This window comes from Leucoraja erinacea, chromosome 4 (genome assembly GCF_028641065.1).
Source record: "Leucoraja erinacea ecotype New England chromosome 4, Leri_hhj_1, whole genome shotgun sequence".
Lineage (NCBI taxonomy): Eukaryota > Metazoa > Chordata > Chondrichthyes > Rajiformes > Rajidae > Leucoraja > Leucoraja erinaceus.
The window spans coordinates 2,647,179-2,670,461 of record NC_073380.1 but is presented as its reverse complement, the minus strand read 5'-3'; the positions used below and the strand labels follow the sequence as shown (position 1 = coordinate 2,670,461).

General features: G+C 46.0%; 1 protein-coding gene across 1 annotated transcript in view; it reads left to right on the top strand.

The window, feature by feature from the left end:
• Positions 1-23,283, top strand: part of sspo (SCO-spondin) — a 214,785-nt gene that overhangs the window by 173,067 nt on the left and 18,435 nt on the right. Inside the window, 10 exon segments of the mRNA XM_055633417.1 lie at positions 802-963; positions 4,413-4,526; positions 6,208-6,346; positions 9,206-9,399; positions 11,894-12,021; positions 15,346-15,482; positions 18,701-18,747; positions 19,809-19,944; positions 19,986-20,151; positions 20,236-20,445. Coding sequence (XP_055489392.1) covers positions 802-963; positions 4,413-4,526; positions 6,208-6,346; positions 9,206-9,399; positions 11,894-12,021; positions 15,346-15,482; positions 18,701-18,747; positions 19,809-19,944; positions 19,986-20,151; positions 20,236-20,445 — 1,433 coding nt within the window.

Here is a 23,283-nt window from a genome sequence, read left to right as displayed (position 1 = left end):
TGATCTGAACCTATGTAGAAACACTACTGTAATTTCTACATGGTGAAACCAAAATGTATAAAAATGGCCTTTTTAAAAATCTGACAAAGTGCACTTTAACCACATGTGATTTATTCTATTACAAATCTCAAATTGTGGAGGCAAATAAATAAATGGGTCTTTGTCCCAAACATTATTGAGGGCACTGCAGATCAGAGCCATACTCATGCAGCATGGAAACAAGGCCTTCGGCCCAATGCACACGTTGGCCAACATGCCCCATCTACACTTGTCCCACCCGCCTGCATTTCGCCCATGTTCCTCTCAACCTATCCATGTACCTGTCCAAATGTTTCTTAAACATTGTGATACCTCAACTTCCACCTCCAGTTCCTTATAATCACCATTTTTTGTGTAAAAAAAAAAATTACAAGTAGAGTTCAGGCTCGGGGTATGGACCATCTAGAATTGAGATGGGGAGAAACCTTTCCAATCAGCTGGTGGTGATCTTGGAATTCTCTACCAGGCAGGCCTATCATTTATTGCATTCAGAAGATCAATGGATTTCAATGGATATTGGAGCAATCAAGGCCAGTGGCCAGAGGTTTGGAAATTGATGTTGAGGGATATATCACCAGCCACCGTCTTATTGAACGGCAACTCCTGCTTCTATTTCTCATGACTTTATCCTTTTATTAATTGCTGCCTCCACAATTTAGTTATCACCTGGAAGGTTTTCCTCACTGTTCTTTTCCGCCTTGTCTACTCATGTCTCCCTTTGTAAAATACTGCCAGAGTTGTGACGGGCGTCTACCTTTACAGATGAGTGTTCCTGGGGCCCCTGGGATGAGTGGAGTCCATGCCGTGAACCTTGCAGTGGGGGATACCGCATCAGGCAACGCAGCCAGGCTCACCCGCAAGACACAGAGAACTGTCAAGAACCCAAGTTCCAATCGGAGAGTTGCAACACTGCCATGTGCCCAGGTAATGGAGTTAGAATTACGATTAAACAGTCTAATATGGTGCCTTGTATGGAGGGATTTGCCTATCATACAATGAAATAGTTGCCATGTAACATCAAAAGTGACAGGGGTATGCAGCAAACAAGGTCAGGAAAATGAGTCTTCATGTTCCTGAAGAGATGGCGTGATGGAAAGTACAACTTTTGGCCAATTTCTAAATAAAAAGAGAAGTCTAGATGGTTACAGAACTGAGACTATTTGACATGAGGAATAGAAGGGGAACATATTTTGGACATAGTTTTTTTTTTAATGGACCTTCATAGAGTTAGTTATACAGCACGGACACAGGCCCTTTGGCCCAACTCATCCAAGCCAACCAATTGATAAAGATAAAGGAAGAAAGTGATCAATAAAACTCCAGGTATGTGTGACATTAGAAGTCCTCAGTTACCCCAGGATTGTTCCAAGTTCAGTTTAGGACTGGTTGAAAGTTTTGAACCGGCCAGTTTGCTTTGTACGGTGCAGCTGCAGAAGTTGGAAAGAATCGTGGGAGACCTGCCAATTTATTTTATCTCCCCAGGAGGAAGAGGAGTTACTGTGCTGTTTTAGATGTTGCTTCAATGTGGTTGGTCCAAGATAGATTGTTTGTAATATTTACATGTAGTTACTCGAAGCTCTCAACCTTCTCCAATTCAGCACCATCAATGCTGAGTGGAGAGGAGACGGATACAATTATAACTTTTGAAAGACATATACTTGGTTTGGAAAGTAGAGGGATATGTGTCTAATGAGGACAAATGGGATTAGCATTCTTATGCACCACATTCAGCATGTCAAGTCAAATCAAGTTTATTTGTCACATACACATACGAGATGTGCAGTGAAATGAAAGTGGCAATGCTCGCGGACTTTTGTGCAAAAGCCAAACAACAAAACAACCAAACAAATTATATACACAATCATAACACACATATTCTTTTACATAATAAATAATGGAAGGAAAAAACGTTCAGTAGAGTTAGTCCCTGGTGAGATAGGCGTTTACAGTCCGAATGGTCTCTGGGAAGAAACTCCTTCTCAACCTCTCCGTTCTCACTGCATGGCAACGGAGGCGTTTGCTTGACCGTAGCAGCTGGAACAGTCCGTTGCAGGAGTGGAAGAGGTCTCTCATGATATTGTTGGCTCTGGAGTTGCACCTCCTAATGTATAGTTCCTGCAGGGGGGTGAGCGAAGTTCCCATAGTGCGTTCGGCCGAACGCACTACTCTCTGCAGAGCCTTCTTGTCCTTGGCAGAGCAATTCCCAAACCAGATGGTAATGTTCCCGGACAAGATGCTTTCCACCGCCGCTGCGTAGAAGCACTGGAGGATCCTCGGAGACACTGAATTTCCTCAATTGCCTGAGGTGGTAAAGGCGCTGCCTTGCCTTCCTCACGAGTGCTGCAGCGTGTGATGTCCATGTCATATCCTCGGAGATGTGGATATTTAAAACAGTTCACCCTATCCACAGGATCCCCATTTACCCTCAATGGAGTGTACGTCCTCGGATGATGTGCCCTCCTAAAGTCCACGATCAGCTCCTTCGTTTTTTTGATGTTCAAGAGGAGGCTGTTGTCCTGGCACCAGAGTGCTAGACCAGCCACCTCCTCCCGGTAGGCGTCATGGAGGGTGAGTGGGCTGAACGGTCTGTGCTGTTTGACTTCAGGGCTCTCTGAATCTATAATCCTGATGTATTCAAACACATCCAGTAATGCAGACACAAAGTGCTGGAGTAACTCAGCGGGTCAGGCAGCATCTTTGGACGTTGTGCGTCGGGACCCTTCTTCATACTGATTGTAGAAGGGGACAGAAAGCTGGAAGAGAAGTGGGAGTGGGACAAAGCCCGAGAAGTGACAGGTGGATACAGGTGAGAGAGCTCTTCGATCAGCAGATGGTTGAACATGCACCGCCTCTAAACATCTGCTGCATTTAGTGTTCCTGATGTGGCTTCCTTTACGTCGGTGAGACCATCGTTTTACCGAACACGTGCTCAGTCCGCCAAGGCCTGCTGGATCTCCCAGTTGCTAACCATTTATTTATTTATTTATTTATTTAAAAAATATTTTTATTTAATAGAAATACAGTAAATTATAATAGTACAAGCCAGATATATCTTATTACATTTATTGCACCCCTTTCATTTTTTAAGCTTTAAGGAAAGGTATAGATAAAGTAGAGAAAGTGCGAGGAAGAACGTTGTGTTTGTGTAAAAGAGTGATCAATGAGAAGAAAAAACAGAGACCCATTGGTTAGAGAAAAGAATTAAGAAATAGACCCTAGAAAAGAAATGAGGAAAAATGAAAAAAAGAGGGAAAAAAACCAAAGCTCTATAATAAAAACCGCGCAAAAGGGATATACCAACTTCATAGTTTTCCTCCCCCCTTTTCAGATCCTGACACATTTAATTTTTGAAGTACTGTTGCACCTTATTCTTGTAGTAAGTGGTTAAATGCAGACCACGTCTTTTGGAAGTGGTCTGATTTGCCTGCAAGGAGGAGTCTCATATCTTCCAGGTGTAATGTTTCCGACATATTTGAAATACACATATTTAATGTTCCAGAATTTAAGTATAAGCTTTTTTCCCCATTATTAACCCGTAATTAAATAGATTCTTTTGAAACACATTTAGTTCAGAGCTGCCTTCCATTGTTCCAAAGATAATCCATTCAGGTTTTGGTATCAGTTTTATTTTGAATAATTTTGTAAAGATTTCAAAAATTTCAGTCCAAAATTTTTGGATTTTTATACAAAAAACAAAATGAGTGCGCTATGGTAGCTTCTTGAGATCGGCATTTATCACAAATAGGTGAAACGTTAGGAAAAAGTTTGCTTATTTTGGTTTTGGAATAGTATAATCGTTGCTAACCATTTTAACTCCCCTCCCCATTCCCACAGTGACTTTTCTGCCCTGGGCCTGGATGAGAGTGAGAGAGAAGGTGGAGGAACAGCTGTTACATCTCATGTGTTTGCAGGGGCAAGTACCTGGAGAAGGGGTCAGATTGGGAAAGGATGAACAAACCAATTGTGCAGAGGGTGGTTTCTGCAGACGGTGGAAAGGGGCGGGGACTGGAAGATATAAGTGTTGATGGGACCACGTTGAAGGTAACGGAAATGTTAGCAAGTTATGTGTTGGATGTGGAGGCTGGTGGGGTGAAATGTAAGGACCAGGGCAACTCTATCCTTGTTCCATCTGGGGGGAGGGAGAATGATAGCAGAACTGCGGGAAACTGAGGAGACATTGGTAAGGATTATCTGTGTCGGTCTGTAATGTTGGGAGAAGAAGTCAAATATCCATCAGAACAACCAGCATTTCATCAGATGCAGTCTCTGATCACTGCTACAGGTTCTCACCAACAAAGGAAAGTTCTTTGTGTGCCCCCATGCTAGAGATTCTTAATGTGATAATGTAATTTCAAATTCTCATTGTATTTCAGGAGAGCTCTGTGAAGACCGAGAAAAAGAGTTTGTGTCGTGTGCCAATCCCTGTCCGCGGACCTGCACTGACTTGTGGGACCACGTGCAGTGTCTCCAAGGATTATGTAAACCAGGTACAACATTTCAGAATGTAGCGGCTTGGTGCATGGTGTATCTATCAAAGGAGATGTACAGGGCATGAAGTGTGAGTGCAGAGTCGGAGTCAGGCAGCATAGATGGAACTTCCCTGCCCGCCAATCCACAGCCACCCACTCACTCATTGACTACCCACAGATTCTGCCGTTCACCTGCACCTGTGGGGAAATATACTGCGGGCAATTTAATTTCCATCTTATGCGACTGGAAAACATGTAACACTAAGTTTTGTGCTGCATCTCATTACACGTGACAATAAAAATAAACCAAACCAAGTCTGATCTCTCTGGGAGAAAGTCCAAATAGAGAGAAAAACAACAGAACGTGCTGGAGTAACTCAGCAAGTCAGGCAGCATTTCTGATAGATAAGGATAGAGAACATTTCAGGCCGAGACCCTTCTCTAGTTTAGGCTATAAATACAAGGATAGGAAGGGTTTAGACAGTTGTAGGTCAAATTCGGAAAAATGGGACTAGCCTTGGTCGGCATGGACAAGATGGGCCCAGCTGTGCAGCTCTATGACTCAATGACTGAGAGCAGCTGAGATCAGGCTTGAACTTGTGTCATGGAGCTCTGAGGCTGTGGCTTCACTAATGTGGCGTGGCAATATTAAAAAGGGGTAGGCGGTGGGTGGATATGTCCCCAGGGATTGATGGGATCCACCCCAGGATAGTAATGGAGGCCAGGGGGAGATAGCTGGGGCCACAACAGAGATCTTTGTATCCTTTTTAGCCATGGACGAGGCCCCAGGACATTGGAGAGCAGATATTTGGACAAGTTTATGGGAAGAAATAGTGGGAATTGCAGGAAAATGAGATTAGCATAGATAGGCGTCTGAGTGGGCATGGATGAGTTTGGCCAAAAGCCCTGTTTCCATGTACTGTGATTCTATGAGTCTGAACTGCACACACATTACTGAAAGCCAACATGCAGATGAAGCAGGCAATTAGAATGGTAAATGGTATGTCACTGAGTTTATTCAAAAACCAATCAAATGTTATAAAACAGAGAGGACAGTAAGGCACAAGAACAGGCTATGCTGAACATGATGCCAATTAAAACTGCATATCTGCCTGAATATGGACTACATTCTTCAAATCCCTGCCTGTTCGTGTGTCTCTTTCAATGACTTTCCGATTGTATCAGTTTCTACCATCACCCATGGCTGTGCATTCCGGGTACTGGGCATTCTTTGTGTGAAGAAAAACTTGCCCCGCACATTTCCTTTCAACGTGGCCCCTCACTTTATGCCATCTAGTCTTTGCCATTTCCACCCTGGGAAAGAGACTCCATCTATCCTGTCTATACCTCTCTTAATATTGTATTTTTAAGCATATCACATCTTGCCCGGACTTCAAACCAAGGCTGGAGGACCAGAGCCGGACAGGCAATATCTGTGGAGAGAAATGAACAGACGATGTTCATTGAATTGGAACCATCGACTATCCATTTGTAATCGAGATGAAGGATCTCAACCTGAAATGGCGACTGCCCATTTCCCTCCACTGATGCTGCCAGACCCCCTGAGTTCCTCCAGCAGTTTGGTTTTTGTATACCAGTTCAGCATCTGCATTTCTTGTCACCTCTTGCTTGTACATTACCATCTGGACAATAGAACCATAGATTGTACCTAATTCTTTGACCTGACCTTGTCCTGCAGGTTGCCGATGCCCTAGGGGGCAGTTACTGCAGGATTCGAGCTGTGTGTTAATCTCAGAGTGTCGCTGTGGACTGCCCAGCTCAAACCGCACTGTGGAATATCAGCCCGGAGACAGGGTTGTTGTCCCTTGTGGCACCTGGTATGTTATGTATTGGGCTTCATGTACGGAATTAAGGATGTGATATCACAGGGCTGCGACGGGTGACGTTTTGGGTCAGAACCCTTCTTCATACTGAGGCTATTCGCCAACTATATAACCATATAACAATTACAGCATGGAAACAGGCCATCTCGGCCCTTCTAGTCCGTGCCGAACACTTATTTTCCCCTAGTCCCATCTACCTGCACTCAGACCATAACCCTCCATTCCTTTCCCGTCCATATAACTACCCAATTTATTTTTAAATGATAAAATCGAACCTGCCTCCGCCACTTCCACTGGAAGCTCATTCCACACAGCTACCACTCTCTGAGTAAAGAAGTATATGTGGGAGGTCCAGTGCCAGTAATGTGATTAAGCATTTGAGGAGGTGCTGAAGATGATTGATGAGCGTAGGGCAAGGGATGTTGTCCATATGGACTTCAGTAAGAAATGTTACCAGATCCCTCAGAAGATTAAGTCGCATGGGATCTATGATCAAAAATAGTGCTAAGGAGATCAGCAGGCCAGGCAGCATCTGTGGAGGGAGTGGAAAGACACTGTTTCAGGTCGGGTGCCTTCAGACAGACGGAGTAGAAGGAAGAAAGCTGGGAAAGAGAAGTTACAAGAAAGGGTGGTGCAGAATGTTCTTGTCTGACCATTGTTGTTCCACGGGGATCAGAGCTGGGATTATTTTGGTGTGATTTATATTATTGATTTGGATAAAAATGTAGGTGGTCTGATCAGAAAGTTTGTAAATGACTCAAAAATGGTGAAGTTGTTGGTGATAGGGAGGGTTGTTAAAGAAGACCGCAGGGTGTAGATCAGTTGGAAATATAGGCGGAAAATGGCAAATGGGGATTGCTGTGGGCAAGTGTGAGGGGATGCACTTTGAGAGGTAGAATCTAAGAGGATAGTATACAGTAAATGGCAGGACTTTGAGTACCACTGGTCTACAGGTGGATTTTGAGGTCTAAGTCCATAGCTCCCTGAAAGTAGCAACACAAGTAGATAGAGCGGTAAAGAACATACAGTATGGCATACTTGCCTTCATTGGTCAGGTCAAGTCATAATGCAACTTTATAGGACTTTTGTGCATTTGGAGTATTGCGCACAGTTCTGGTCTCCTCATTACAGGAAGGATGTGAAGGCTTTGGAAAAGGCACAGAGGAGGTTTACCAGAATGAAGCGGGATTGGACTATAACCATATAACCATATAACAATTACAGCACGGAAACAGGCCATCTCGGTCCTACAAGTCCGTGCCGAACAACTTTTTTCCCTTAATCCCACCTGCCTGCACTCATACCATAACCCTCCATTCCCTTCTCATCCATATGCCTATCCAATTCATTTTTAAATGATACCAACGAACCTGCCTCCACCACTTCCACTGGAAGCTCATTCCACACCGCTACCACTCTCTGAGTAAAGAAGTTCCCCCTCATGTTACCCCTAAACTTCTATCCCTTAATTCTGAAGTCATGTCCTCTTGTTTGAATCTTCCCTATTCTCAAAGGGAAAAGCTGATCCACATCAACTCTGTCTATCCCTCTCATCATTTTAAAGACCTCTATCAAGTCCCCCCTTAACCTTCTGTGCTCCAGAGAATAAAGACCTAACTTATTCAACCTTTCTCTGTAACTTAGTTGTTGAAACCCAGGCAACATTCTAGTAAATCTCCTCTGTACTCTCTCTATTTTGTTGACATCCTTCCTATAATTGGGCGACCAAAATTGTACACCAACTATAGGGAGAAGTTGGACAGACTTGGATTGCTTTCTCTGGAATGCTGGCGGTTGCAAGGAGACTTGTTAGAAGTATATAAAATTATAAGATAGGGTAGACAGTCAGAAACATTTTCCTAGATTAGGAAAATAAAATGCTAGAGTGTATAGATTTAAGGTGAGATGGGCCAATGTTAAGGGGTTGTGCGAGGCAACGTTTTTTACACACAGGGTGGTGAGTGCCTAGAATGCGTTGCCAGGGGTGGTGATGGAGGCATATACTGTAGTGGCATTTAACGGTCTTTTGGGTAGTGATTTATCTATTTGTTCTATGTCCTCACTAGAACGTGGCACTGAAGTAACCAGCCTCATAAGTTCTGTTGTTTAATCTGCAATCTAGCTCCATGAACATAGTTGCAGGTCTAATGTTTTACTCATGTTGCCCGTAACAGTGTCCATCTCTGACTGTTTACCGTGTTTAAGAAGGAACTGCAGATGCTGGAAAATCGAAGGTACACAAAAAGGCTGGAGAAACTCAGCGGGTGCAGCAGCATCTATGGAGCGAAGGAAATTGGCAACCTTTAGGGCCGAAACCCTTCTTCAGTCTGAATCAATATCAATCAATATCAATATTTATTACATGTCATTTGAACCTCATTGAGGCTCAAACGAAACTGCGTTTCCACAGCCATACAAACCAAGACAATATCATACAGACATGCACACAATTCAATTTACAAAAACATCCATCACAGTGAACCCACTGTGATGGAAGGCAAAGTCTTTTCTCTCCCCCTGTTTTCCATTTCTCTCCCGATGTCCAAGCCCCAGGCGGGCGATGATAAGTCCCACGGCCATTTTAGGCCGTGCAGGACTATGTACGGCCCTGCTCCCGGTCTAAATGTCACAACGTTGGAGCCCCCGGCGGGCGCTGGAATGTCCCACGGCCATGAAGCCGCGCCGGGCGAAGAAGGGTTTCGGCCCGAAACGTTGTCTATTTCCTTTGCTCCATAGATGCTGCTGCACCCGCCGAGTTTCTCCAGCATTTTTGTGTACCTCTGACTCTTTACCCTCTCTTTTAGGAATGAGTTCTCATCCTTTTATTGACAGAGTTGCTGTTTGCTGTTTCAGTGCCTGTGTGAATGGGACATTTGACTGCAGTGATTCACGCTGTGCAGAGCAGAACTCCTGGTCCGCGTGGAGCCAGTGTTCGCAGAGCTGTGGAGGAGGTGAGCGGATCCGCAGTAGAAGCTGTGGAGAGCCCGGAACTCCCTGCCAGGGAGGAAGCGTTCAGACAGCAGAATGCAACCAGGTGCCTTGCCAAGGTGAGTGGATAAACCCGTGCAGACCCTCATACACAAGAGGGATTCTGAACTTCTGAATTCTCTGGGGTGGAACCCTCTCCAAGACAGACGTGAAGCTCACCGTTTGACCTGTTTTTACAAAATGTTAAATGGTCAGATTGACATAGACTACAAGACCTACACCAAACCCAAACCAATTAGGAGCAGACGAGGGCATTCGATCCAATTTGTGATCCCAGCTACGAAGACAGATGTGTACAGCAATTCGTTCTTCCCCCGCACAATTAAAGCATGGAATAATCTCCACCCTACTATAGTTACCCAACCAGATGCAACTACATTTAAAGTAGCTCTTTCTTCCCAATAACCCTTTCTGGCTTAAGTCCTCCCTTCACCACCTCCAGTTTAAATTCCATTTGGAATATTTTGGAGGACCAAGAAACCAAGAACAAGGAGGTACTTGAGGCAGGAACTATAACAACATTTTAAAGACTTTTGGACAAGTATATGGACAAGAAATGTTTAGAGCGATGTGGGCCAAAAAATATGGTTGGCAAGGATGAGTTGGGCCAAAGAGCCTATTCCAGCTCCAGTTCCCCACCTCCCAGTTCGGACCCAAGCCGGACTATCGATACCGACTGGCTATCTGCCGCCATACACAACAATTCTCCTTATACCACAGCCAATGTTCATGCTGTTTGACTCGGGCTCTGTAATGTAAAAAATAAGTGATTAGCAAAAAACGGCAACGAGAAAGACGAGGGAAGATTTGTTCCGCTGCTTTTGAGTGTAGATTATAATGTAGCAATGTTACAAAATTTTGAGATTTTAAAAATCAAGTCTGCAATTTATCCCATCAGATAAAACATAACAACCAGTTTAATTTGACACCAAATTCACTTTCATATCTCAAGTATTAAAAAAATTATGGCCATTTTCATACTCGGAAATTAGCATCTTGTTCCCTATTGATTTTCAATGGACATTACAAAAAAGCTGTGATCTTGGATAGTCAAAAGCCCGTAACTTTCTTAAGAATTAAGAGAACTGAATGAAATTTTCACCTATCATAGATTGAAGCATTCTGAAAAAATACAAAACAATCTTACTTGGATGACATGAAATTAAAGCATATAATTAGCTAATTACCTAATTGTAGCTAATTCCAAATTGACCGATGTGACAGAAATGGTAATAAACAACCAGACTGCCTTGAAAATTCAAAAATGTGATATTCTCAAGATCAGAACTTTAATATTATTGTATAATATGCTGTAAGTCAGTTATGGATAGGTAAATAAATTACAATTTCTAGCTAAAGACCAAGTCTTTATGGAGAAGATCAGCTGCTAGCTGGTACATTGGCATATCATAATCAGTAGCATCATCATACTCCTCAGACTGCAACCAATAAGCAACTCTGTACACGTTGTTTTTCCTCAATTTTTCAATTTTAGAAAAAAAGGTAGAGATTATAAAGTTAAACGCTAAAACAAATAGTAAATACTAAAAAAGAAAATCATGTTTAATCAAAATTCAATTACTAGATATAAACATCTATCCATTTCTTAAATAGCCTAAGTGTCCAAAGATTATTCACAAATAATTCACAATATAACATGATTTTTATATCTAATTTACATTAATTTATAGGCCAAATGGAAGGAATTTAGTGTTCAATTGCTGTAAATAAATGCCCATTTAAATCGGCTTTCTAGTGGGTTCCTGTGAACGCGCTGGTTTAGAACGTTCACATCGCACTGGATTAGTGCCCTCAAATGCCGGGAAAAATACTGCGGGATATAAAAAGCCCAAAATGAACTACTCGCTATAGAAAACTTTTTATACAGGGTTATATACACGCCCCATTTAATGTAAAAATAAGGTACATACCTTTAATTGTTTGCTTTATAAAACCCTGGGGCTGCGAGAGGTTGCGGAGTGAGAGAGTGATTTTAAAATTATTATAACTATTATTCGAGGCCTATAAAACTAATAATACCTTTTGCGACCGGGTCTTGCAGCGATTTTTCGTTAATGATTTACTAGGCTGAACATCTGCGATTAGAGCAGCCTAGTAAAAATCGCGTTTTAAACCCGCCCCCTCCAAACAGCGCCAAAATCGCGGACATGGCTTTGGGCAGATTCCCAATGACGATTCAGGTAGGTTTTGTAACATACCTATATAATGGCAGGGAATGTGTCTTGGAGACAGTGTGTGGACTGGGGCAGACGGACCATGGTGGGGTGACTGCATAAGTAATTAAAAGACAGAATAAATTAGAGCTAAGTGAGAGAGTGGCTGAGCAGCAGTGTCTGGATCGGCCCCACACAAAGCCAGCGCAGATTCAGTGGAAAAGTCTCTTTGCTTGCATGACGTGAATCTCAGCTGGGATCTGGAATATAAGCCACAGGACATGGAACAGGACAGCGCAGGGATAAGCCCTTGGGCCCACAATGTTTGTGTTTGACCTTATGGTGATGGTTTTGCATTTGTGTGTGTGTGGTTTCCCAGGCTGTCCAGAGAAGCAGGTCTTCAGCAGCTGTGCCAACATCTGTCCACGCACCTGCTCAGATCTCCGAGCTGAAGTGGAATGCCAGCAAGAAGCCTGCAAGCCTGGGTGCCTGTGTCCACACGGGCAGGTGAGTTTATTATGTTCTGTTACCTCCTGGGCACACAAAGTTGTGCCCATCCTGCACTGCTGAGAATGGATTGTTTCCCTGTCCCAAATGCAGAAGAGAAACAGGTCTTGGCCAGTCCATACCTGCACAGGTAAACCTAATCATCGTGGCTTGCAGACCCTCGAGGTCAATCTTCTCATTCCTGCCGTTGGAAAGATGTAGATATGTGGTTCCCAACCTTTTTTAGCTCATGGCCCCCTTGGGATCTTTTAATTTTTCTGTGGACCCCCCTGACATTATTAGCGGAAAAAAATATATAATACCTTCCATAAAAATATCAGTATCTATTAATTGCACATATATTCTCTTTTATTCTATTCCACAAACATCAAAAATATTTCAACTACATAGATTTAAATTTATTAGAACTGAAATTTAGGAGGCAACAGGGTGGTAGCTCTGTGGCCCCCTTCATTGAACCTGTGGCCCCCTAAATCCCAACATTTTTCTGTAGCCCCCCTGAAATTTGCCATGGCCCCAGGTTGGGAATCACTGGTTTAGATGCAGGAACCATCCTGCCCCAATATTTAATAACAATATGGCTGATCGCTCACCTCAGTGTCTCTCTTCTACACCACCCCATTACATGTAAAACACAATTAATGGTTTGCCTTGAGTGTACCATTGACCCTGCTGCTGTTTTGGGGTGTCAGAGGCTGTGGGGCTTAAAGGTTTATAAAATTATGAGGCATAGATAGGGTAGACAATCAAAACCTTTTTCCCTGGATTGTGAAATGTCAAAGAATAGAGGGCACAGTTTTAAGATCAGAGTGGGGAAGTTTAAAGTTGATGTTCGGAGCAAGTGTGGCAGATGCCTGAAACGTGACACTGGGGGTGGGGGTGGTGGCAGACACAGTAGTGGTGTTTGATAGACTTTTAAATAGGTACATGGATTTGCAGGGATGGTGAGGATATAGATCACACGCAGGTAGCAAGATTAGTTTCACTTGGCACGGACATTGTGGGCTGAAGGGCCTGTTCCTGTGCTGTTTTATGTTCTATGATGATGAATCGTGCCACTGGAATGCAAGACTTTTTTGACCCATTTTCACAGAGAGAATTGTTCCCTCACTGTCGTGAAGATCTCCATCAGGTTATGTCCTAACCTCTGTGATACCCTCACAACTGAAGTCCCTCAAATCTTATAACAACCTGTCGAACCTCTTCGACATTCTTTCAAAGGCTGACAGTATGGAGTTCCTTGTGGCAGAGAGTTGTGGACATCATTACAAGTGGATGAAGATAAATGTTTTGATTTCTGGGAAATTTGGGCTCTCGGGATCTTGGTCAACCGTGATCGTAGTGATCGATGGGCAGAGTCCAATCCAATCCAACTTTATTTGTTAAGCACTTTAAGACAACCAATGTTTACCAAAGTGCAGTACAGAAGAATAAACAAGACATAAACAGACAACGTAACAGAACAGAACATAACAGCTCACATAAAGCACAAAAATTACATATGAAATACAACATTAAATTAAAAGACATAAAACATGAGTAAAAATAATAACCACGCAATAAAGCAATCAAAAAAGAAATTAAATCAAGTAAATAAAGTCGACATCTTACTGGGTATCAAAGGCCACGGAGAAGAGATGGGATTTAAGAAGTGATTTAAAAACAGACAGAGAAGAGGCCTGTTTAATGTGGAGAGGCAGTTCGTTCCATAATTTGGGTGCCGACACAGCAAAGGCACGGTCCCCTCTGAGCTTCCGAGTGGCCTTTAAGAGTGGCCTTCATCCTGCTCCTGTTTCCCTGTGTGCCCATAATTACCCACAGTGCTTCAGCTGAGGCCTATTCCTAGATTTGAGCGTAATTTCTTTACTTTTGTATTCGTTATTATTCCAAGGCATGTATTTCACATGGTAACCAAACTTTATGTTAAGGTAAGGATGGTCTTAACTTTGTCATATGTGTGGTTAAATTTTTTCAGCCAGAAAGCTGTGAATCTGTGGAATTCTCTGCCACAGAAAGCAGTGGAGGCCAATTCACTGGATGTATTCAAGAGAGAGTTGGATATAGCTATTAGGGCTAACAGAATCAAAGGATATGGGGAGAAAGAAAGAATGGGGTACTGATTTTAGATGGTAATCCATGATCATATTGAATGGCGGTGCTGGCTCAAAGGGCCGAATGGCCTACTCCTGCACCTATTTTCTATGTTTCTATGTTTATCCGAATGTTCCACTTAATCTGATCAACTTCCTTTAAATATTGTTACGCCTCTTTGCCTATGGGCGGAAATTGCTATCAAAACATGGGGGGGACACAATTCCTTGGTAGCCAAGCACGCGCATACGCACACACACACACACACACACACAAGGCTTCGGAGACTTCGGCCGTAGGCCCTGTGGACGGTAACATTGGGAGCTGACCTGGTTGGTGACCGACTCCAAACTCCAGCAACAGCAGCTTCGTCCGCCCCGAATTGTGGGGCTTAAATCAGCCTGTTCGCGGGGCCTTTCATTGCAGCTTAAAATCGGCCGGTGGGGGCTTCCACATCGGGAGCCCTGATCGCCTCAATGCAGCAGTTTGATTTTAAGCCGCGCCGGGCGATGAAAAGCCCCACGAACGGGTCGATTCAGCCCTTAGAAAGTGCCTGATACCTGCTTGAATCATTCAAAAGCTACAATGTGATAATTAACACAAACAAAACTGATGCAAAAAAAAGGCAAACAGAAGTACCAACCTTGGAGGGGGTTGAGAGAGAGATGGGAAAAATACTAAATAACGTGAGTAACCTGAACGAGGGACTTGCCTGCAAGCCAGCAAGGAAACCCATTCGACCGGAGCCCTTAACGACCCGACCCATTTAAATCCGATACCACTTTAAATCTTTCCCATCCACCAATACATCCAATGAGTTCAAATGGTAATTGTACCCTCATCAGACAGCTTTAAGAAATTCTCCATGAATACTTGAAGGTCAAAACACAATTGGTGACACGTCGTGCTAATACGGTGTTAGTAGAGACATTTAACAAGCGCTTGTTAACAGTGACCCCCCCACTGTCTCGCGGAAAACAGATTTTAATAGATTATTTTTCACCAAATTTCAAAATCTGGATTACAAAACATGTGGGGGGTTGTCCCCCACCTCTCAAAACATGGACACAGATGTTTCCCAGAATTGGGGAACTCTGTCTACATTCCCAGTTAAACCTGGTACCAAAGGTGTTCGATGACTAGGTTCAGCCATGATTGTATTGATTGACGGGCAATGTGGCCTTCTCTTGATAAACCTTACCCAACGTACCTCTAACATCCCTTGTTGTCCAGTTTCTGCAGGGCGAGGTATGTGTGTCTCCTGAAGATTGTCATTGTTCCTTACTGAGCTCGCAAACACCACGGCTTGGTAACATTTCACACCACGATTACCCACCGGGAGCAGTGATCCACGATCGGTGCAGTGTGTGGTGAGTAAAGAGACACTCATGGGTTTAGGTAAAATGACCAGAGCCATTGAGAGGCGGTGCTCCACCCCACACCCATTGCAGTCACTGACACTGTGTCCAGCTGAACTCTGGGTCCCTGGTGATAAGCAGTGAGGCATGATGTCGGCTGTCTCCACAGAATTCACCACTCTCTGTGTGGAAAAAGGATTCCTCGTCTCCGTTCTAAATGGCTTACTCCTTATTCTTAAACTGTGGCCCCTGGTTCTGGACTCCCCCAACATCGGGATCATGTTTCCTGCCTCTAGCATGTCCAAACCCTTAACAATCTTATACATTTCAATGAAATACCCTCTCATCCTTCTAAACTCCAGAGTGTACAAGCCCAGCCGCTCCATTTTCTCAGCATATGACAGTCCCGCCATCCCGGTATTAACCTTGTAAATGTACGCTGCACTCCCTCAATAGTCAGAATGTCCTTCCTCAAATTAGGGGAGCAAAACTGCACACAATATTCCAGGTGTGGTCTCACTAGGGCCCTGTACAGCTGCAGAAGGACCTCTTTGCTCCTAAATTTGATTCCTCTTGTTATAAAGGCCAACATACCATTCGCTTTCTTCACTGCCTGCTGTACCTGCATGCTTACTTTCATAGACTGATGAACAAGGACCCCCAGATCCCGTTGTACTTCCCCTTTTCCCAACTTGACGGCATTTAGATAGTAATCTGCCTTCCTGTTTTTGCTACCAAAGTGGATGACCTCACATTTATCCACATTAAACTTCATCTGCCATGCATCTGCCCACTCCCCCAACCTATCCAAATCACCCTGCATTCACATAGCATCCTCCTCACAGTTCACACTGCCACCCAGCTTTGTGTCATCTGCAAATTTGCTAATGTTAATTTGAATCCCTTCATCCAAATCATTGATGTATATTGTAAATAGCTGCGGTCCCAGCACCGAGCCTTGCGGTATCCCACTAGTCACTGCCTGCCATTCTGAAAGGAACCCGTTAATCCCTACTCTTTGTTTCCTGTCTGCCAACCACTTCTACAATACGGGTTTATTCGTCACATTGCACATAAAGTGCAAGTGAAATGAATTTGTCAGCAGCGATACAATGAGAAAGAACACACAATACACAATAAAAATTTAACACAAACATCCACCACAGCATTCATCACTGTGGTGGAAGGCACAAAAATTGGCCAGCCCTCCCCCATTTCCCCCCGTGGTCGGGACCAGAGTCAGTCCATAGTCAGCTCTTCCCCCCCGGAGACCGCGGCTTCAGGATGGTGTAAGCTGCAGGCCGGCGGTCAAAGATTTAAAGTTCCTGCCGCTCCGCAGCCAGAAGCACCGCAGCCACAGACCGCAGGGCCGGTGGTCAAAGCTCCCCTCCAGCGGTGATGGTAAGTCCACGCCGGGCCCGCGGTAGAAGTTGGCCGCGGGCCGGCAGTGATGGCTTCTTCTACTCCCCGGGTCCCCCACGAGGTAGCAGGAGTCCGGTAGGCGGCGCGGCTCTGGCCAGCAGCGGCCTCTGCAGTCTGTCCGCGTTTTTATTATTTTCTGTCTGTGTTTTAATGTAGTTTTTGTTATTTTTTTGTTGGGGTGTGTGTGGTGGGGGGGGGGGGGTGGGGTGGGGGGGGGGGGGAAACTTTTTAAATCTCTCCCTCCCTGCACTGGAGACCCCACCTTTTTCTCGTCGGGTTTCCATTGTCGTTGGGGCCGCCAACAGGAAGAAGCCGGGGACTCTGGTGCTACTCACCGTCGCCGTCGCGGGGGGCGCCGAGTCCGGAGCGGTTGGAGCGGTGGAGGAGCGTTGCTGGAAAAAGCTGCTGCTGCTGCTGCTGATCGGAGGCTGCTGCTACGGGGTCTGCGGACAGCGGCGCCAGGAGCCCGCGGATCCCTGGAGAGAGACCGCTTTTCAGGGCTCCTGCAACGGCGAATTCTCCCGCCCGTGCTGCGGGGTTGAAGAGCTCCTGGAGCGGGGCCTGACACCACTGCCCCGCGCGGCTTGGAATGGTCGCGGGACTCTGCGAGCGCACACCGGGGGCTCCAACACCAAGACCCGGTGTGCGACCTCGCACCACCCGGCGTGGCTTCAATGGCCGCGGGACAATCGCCATCGCCAGCCGGGGGCTTTGACTTTGACTCTGACATCGGGGGGGGGAGAGTGCAGTGGAGAGATAAGTTTTTTTTGGCCTTCCATCACGGCTATGTGATGGATGTTTATGTAAAATGTAAATTATGTTGTGTCCGGGTCTATTTGTGTGTAATGTATGGCTGCAGAAACGGCATTTCGTTTGGACCTCTAGGGGTCCAAATGACAATTAAATTGACTCTTGACTCTCTTGACTCTCTTGAGGGATCCCGGGCTGTAGACGCCGCGCCAGCTGGAGCTGTGCAGACCACGGCTTCAGGCTGCCGACTGCCGTGGGCCAGCAAAACAGAGCGCTCCCCTCCAGCAAGCCCCAGCGAGGGCTCACCCGCTCCACGCCGAGAGTCCACGCTGCGCCCGCAGCTGAAGCCCCGGGCGCGTCTCCGGGAAAGGCCGCGCCAATCCTTGCTGTTAGGCCACGGGGGAGGCGACCTGGAAAAAGTCGCCTCTCCATGGAGGAGGTGACCGAAGCGGTTTCCCCCTCACCCCCTCCCCCCACACAAAACACACCGAGAAACATCAAAAACATACTTTAAAGCATACTAAAAAAAGTTGAAAAAAGCGGACACGCTGCTGACAGGGCGCCAGCTTGCAGCGCGCCCACCGACTACACTTTCTCTATCCATGTCAGCACTCTACCCCCAATACCATGTGCCCTCATTTTGCCCACTACTCTCCTATGTGGGACCTTATCAAATGCTTTCTGAAAGTCCAGGTACACTACATCCACTGGCTCTCCCTTGTCCATTTTCCTAGTTATATCTTCCAGAAAAATTCCAGAAGATTAGTCAAGCATGATTTCCCCTTCGTAAATCCATGCTGACTCAGACCGATCCTGTTACTGCTATCCAAATATGCGGCTCTCTCATCTTTTATAATTGGCTCCAGCATCTTCCTCACCACCGATGTCAGGCTACCCTGTATCTATCTTCTATGTTAACTTTCTGCTGGTGGCCGGGGGAACCTTTGTGGATCAGCATCGTTACCTGAAGTTCCGTGTTCTTACCACTCGGTTGTTGATAGTCGGGAGGTATAGGAACTGTTGTATCTACTTTACAATTTGAGAATTCTCTCTTGCAGTGTATGCCAGAAAGGAGTTTTCCATTGTTCCAAATCAGACTGTGAAGGTAAGGCACATGTATGATTAAAATGTGATTCAACTTGTTCGCCATCCTCCTATACTTGCCCACCATAGCTGAACACCCTACCATTACATAACTCTTCCAGTGGGGGCCTCAGCCTCCCTTACTCTCACCAAGGCATCCTGACCCAGTGTACTCCAATTCTCCTGACCCTTACTACCCCCCCTCTCCCCCCTGTGTATCTCCCCCCCTCCCTCCCCCTCCCTGTGTACTCTCCCCCCCCCCCCCCCCCCCCACCCTGTGTACTCTCTCCCCCCCTCCCCCCACCCTGTGTACTCTACCCCCCTCCCCCCCCTGTGTACTCTACCCCCCTCCCCACCCTGTGTACTCTCCCCCCTCCCCACCCTGTGTACTCTCCCCCCTCCCCACCCTGTGTACTCTCCCCCCCCCCCCCTCCCCACTGTGTGTACTCTCCCCCCCCCCCCCCCACCCTGTGTACTCTCCCCCCCCCCACCCTCCCCCCCCTCCCCCCCCCCCCCCCCACCCTCCCCCCCTCTCCCCCCCCCCCCCCCCTGTGTACTCTCCCCCCTCCCCACCCTGTGTACTCTCCCCCCTCCCCACCCTGTGTACTCTCCCCCCCCTCCCCACCCTGTGTACTCTCCCCCCTCCCCACCCTGTGTACTCTCCCCCCTCCCCACCCCTGTGTACTCTCCCCCCCCCCACCCTGTGTACTCTCCCCCCCTCCCCACCCTGTGTACTCTCCCCCTCCTCACCCTGTGTACTCTCCCCCCCCCCCTCCCCCCACCCTGTGTACTCTCCCCCCTCCCCACCCTGAATTGAGCCACCCTGTACTTATTGTCCATGTGACAAGTCACAGTGAATTATTTCCTTGCATACACAAGGTTTATGCAAATAGTCCCTCTTAATGGGCACTTACAGTTACAAATCCCCCCCCCCCCCCCTCCCCCCCGCGCCAGTTCCCCTTTGTTCTTTCCCCCCCCCCCCCCGCTCCTTTAAGGAGATCTTCCCACGCCGGGTCTTCCTTTGTTCCTTCCCTCGGCAGCGCCTTTCTCACTTCCACGTGTCCGCCCTCATCTGTCGGTCAGCCCCATCATCGACCTCCGTGCCGACCTCTCCACTAACGCTGCCGGATCCTCTCCGGATGCCTCCGTGGCGCCGACCCAGGCCCCAGCCGTGGGCTCCGTCAACCCAGGCACCGATGGCCGCGGGCATTGACGACCCGCAAGGCTCCGGCCTCTGCTTCTCATTGGCATCTCCGGAAGACGTCTGCTACTTCCCCATTCCCCCACCCTGTATACTCTCCCAACGCCTCACCTTGTGGGTCCATTCTCGGAAACTCTGCCTGAAGAATTTTCACTCCTGGTTTTATTTTTGTTTTCTGGAGCAGAGTGGGTTAGTTTTGGGCTTTTGATGCTGATTTTGGAACAAGTTTGTTTATTCGAAAGTAACTTACTTAGTTTGTTGGGCCTGGTGGCTGACATTTGACACTGTTGTGAAATGTGTCTCCCGCAGAGTGTCCCGAGGGTGAGATTTGGAATGGGGGGGCCGATGGATTCCCATTCCTGTGAGCGATCGTGCCGCGATGTTCACGACGTGACCGTGGCAAGTTGTGGTTCAGCTGGCAAAGACTGCGTGTGTGATGCCGGGAGATACAGAAACATGTCTGGCTTCTGTGTGACTGCAGCATACTGCGAGTGTATCGTCGGTGACACCATCTACCCGGTGAGTCCGCAACTCCAGGAGACCCAGGTTACAACCACGCCCACCAAATAATGCTCTGGTAGCTTCACGGGTGAAATATTTGTAACACAACAGGAAACAAACTGAAGATAATAGTAAGATTCTTAAGGGATTGGATAGGCTAGATGCAGGAAGATTATTCCCAATGTTGGGGAAGTCCAGAACTAGGGGTCACAGTTTAAGGATAAGAGGGTAGTCTTTTAGGACCGAGATGAGAAAAACATTTTTTACACAGAGAGTGGTGAATCTGTGGAACTCTCTGCCACAGAAGGTAGTTGAGGCCAGTTCATTGGCTATATTTAAGAGGGAGTTAGATGTGGCCCTTGTGGCTAAAGGAATCAGGGGGTATGGAGAGAAGGCAGGTACACGATACTGAGTTGGATGATCAGCCATGATCATATCGAATGGCGGTGCAGGCTCGAAGGGCCAAATAGCCTACTCCTGCACCTATTTTCTATGTTTCTATTAAACGAGAACTTACCAGTTTGAAGTTTGATCTTTATTTTATGAGGAGTTACGATGAGGGATTACGTGAAGAAGCCCCGTTCAGCCGCACGTGCGTCAATCTTCAAAGCTGCAGTGTGAAATCACAGATAATAATAGTGACTGAAGTATGATAGTAAGATGAAAGAAGACTAGAACTACCAGATGATCTTAATGAGGGCTGGGAGCGGAGGGCACGTAATCCCTCATCGTAACTCCTCATAAAATAAAGATCAAACTTCAAACTGGTAAGTTCCCATTTAATCTTACTATTTTACTTCAGAGTCACGTGAGTGACTATGTGAAGATTTCAAAGCTCTGTTATTTCATGCCGCAGATTCAAATCCGGCCTCTCACTGCAATGATTGACTCAATCATAATTAAAATTATCAATAAAACATCACTCAAACATTGCTTAACGAATCAACGGTTTATTTGAACAACAATAATAGTAACCCCTCTATCCCAGGGGGAAACTATGTAACTGAACTTAAACAGAATCGGCAAAACCCCCCAGCCTTGTAATCGGCTTATGGTAAAACCTTTGGAACATCAGTTCACTTGACCATCCTGCGGCCTCGAGAATATGATCTATAGGCACGTCCATCGCCCTGGCCGCTGAGGTTGCTGCTGCCCTGGTGGAATGAGATTTAAAATTATCAGTGTCAATCCCACCGTTTACCAGAACCTGCTTTAGCCACCTTGAGATAGTTTGTGCCGACACCTTACTGTGCGTTTTTTTGTGGCTTATGAACAATGCTGGCTCTGTTCCCCTCAAGGTTCTGGTAGCCTCAATATATCGGGACAAGTATGACACTACACACAGGCGGGCATCCTTGGGGTATGCCGAAGAGACAATCTTATATCCTGTCACACCAATTCTACTCTGCTTGAGCAAAGCATAAACATAAAAAGTAATGGCATCTGCTGACACATCCATCCTGTCTAGCCGCAGCATCTGTAATGTCTGCCCTCGCTGGGCTGAAACCAACTCCATAAGCATGACCACCTTCATGGTGATTTTAGCTAGTGATAGTACTGTGAAAGGGTCCCACTCGTAAAGCAGCGTTAAAACTTCGCTCACATTCCAGATAACCGAGTACCTGGGTTTGGGAGGATTGAAATTAAACACTCCCTTCATGAATTTAGAGACTAATGGGTGAGTCCCTACTGAATGTAATTCTGACACCATAGGTAAATATGAGGACAGAGCACTTCTGGCTGTGTTGATCGCACAATAACTTAACTTTTCATCAAAAAAGAGAGTTGACAAAAAGTCTATCACATCTGTGATCCCTGCAGTTTCATATGTAACATTGTGCCCTAAACAGAACACCTCCCACTTTCTTATTGAAGAGATATATTGCTTTTGTGTACTATACCTCCAGGCCGCAGTGATAACATCCACGGATCACTCGGATAGTCCTCTCCCCAGGTATGGTCTCCTTAGAATCTGCAAATCAACAGATCAATACGATCATGTAACGGATGCTGATCCCCAGTTACTGGATTCACCAGTAGATTTTTGTGTTTGGGAACAAATCATGTGAGGCTCAGTAGCCATCTCCAAAACATGAGCATACCATGGCTGAGTAGGCCAGTCAGGTACCACCAATACTCCTGAAGCAGAGTCCTGCTTAATTTTTTGCAGACATCGACTGACGAGGCAGAATGGAGGAAATACATATATAAACATTCCTCCCCAGTGCAGTGAGAATGCGTCCACACCTGCTGCTTCAGGGTTATGTTCCCATGAGACATATTTAGGCACCTGGTGGTTTAATCTGGATGCAAACAAATCGATATCTGGCATTTCAAACCTAGCAACAACATTTTCAAATATCTCACGGTTCAACATCCATTCTATGTTGTCATTAAATTGTCGTGACCTTGTGTCTGCGACTGCGTTGCAACTCCCCGGCAACTAAATGGCTGAAATCCAAATATTCTTGTCAATACACCAGCTCCAGATTTGTTTAGCCAAGCTATTACAAGCTTTTGATTTTGCTCCACCCATATGATTCAAATATGCTACTGCTGTAGTGTTGTCAACTTGCAACTGAACATGTATATGACTTTTAGCAAGACAGTAAGCTTTAAGCCCATAGAATGTTCCCAGAAGCTCTAAGTAATTGATGCCTCTTAATTGCAGAAGGGATGCCTCATCTGCCTCCACAGCTGGAAAACATGTCGGTAGCTCCCCATCTTAGGCCACTGACATCAGTCTGTAAAATTCTAGAAGGTGGATCAACCAATACCTCCCTTGAGCTGCTTGCCACATTCATCATCCACCATACGACAGATAGCACAATGGGCTAAGAGTTCGGCTGGCGACCG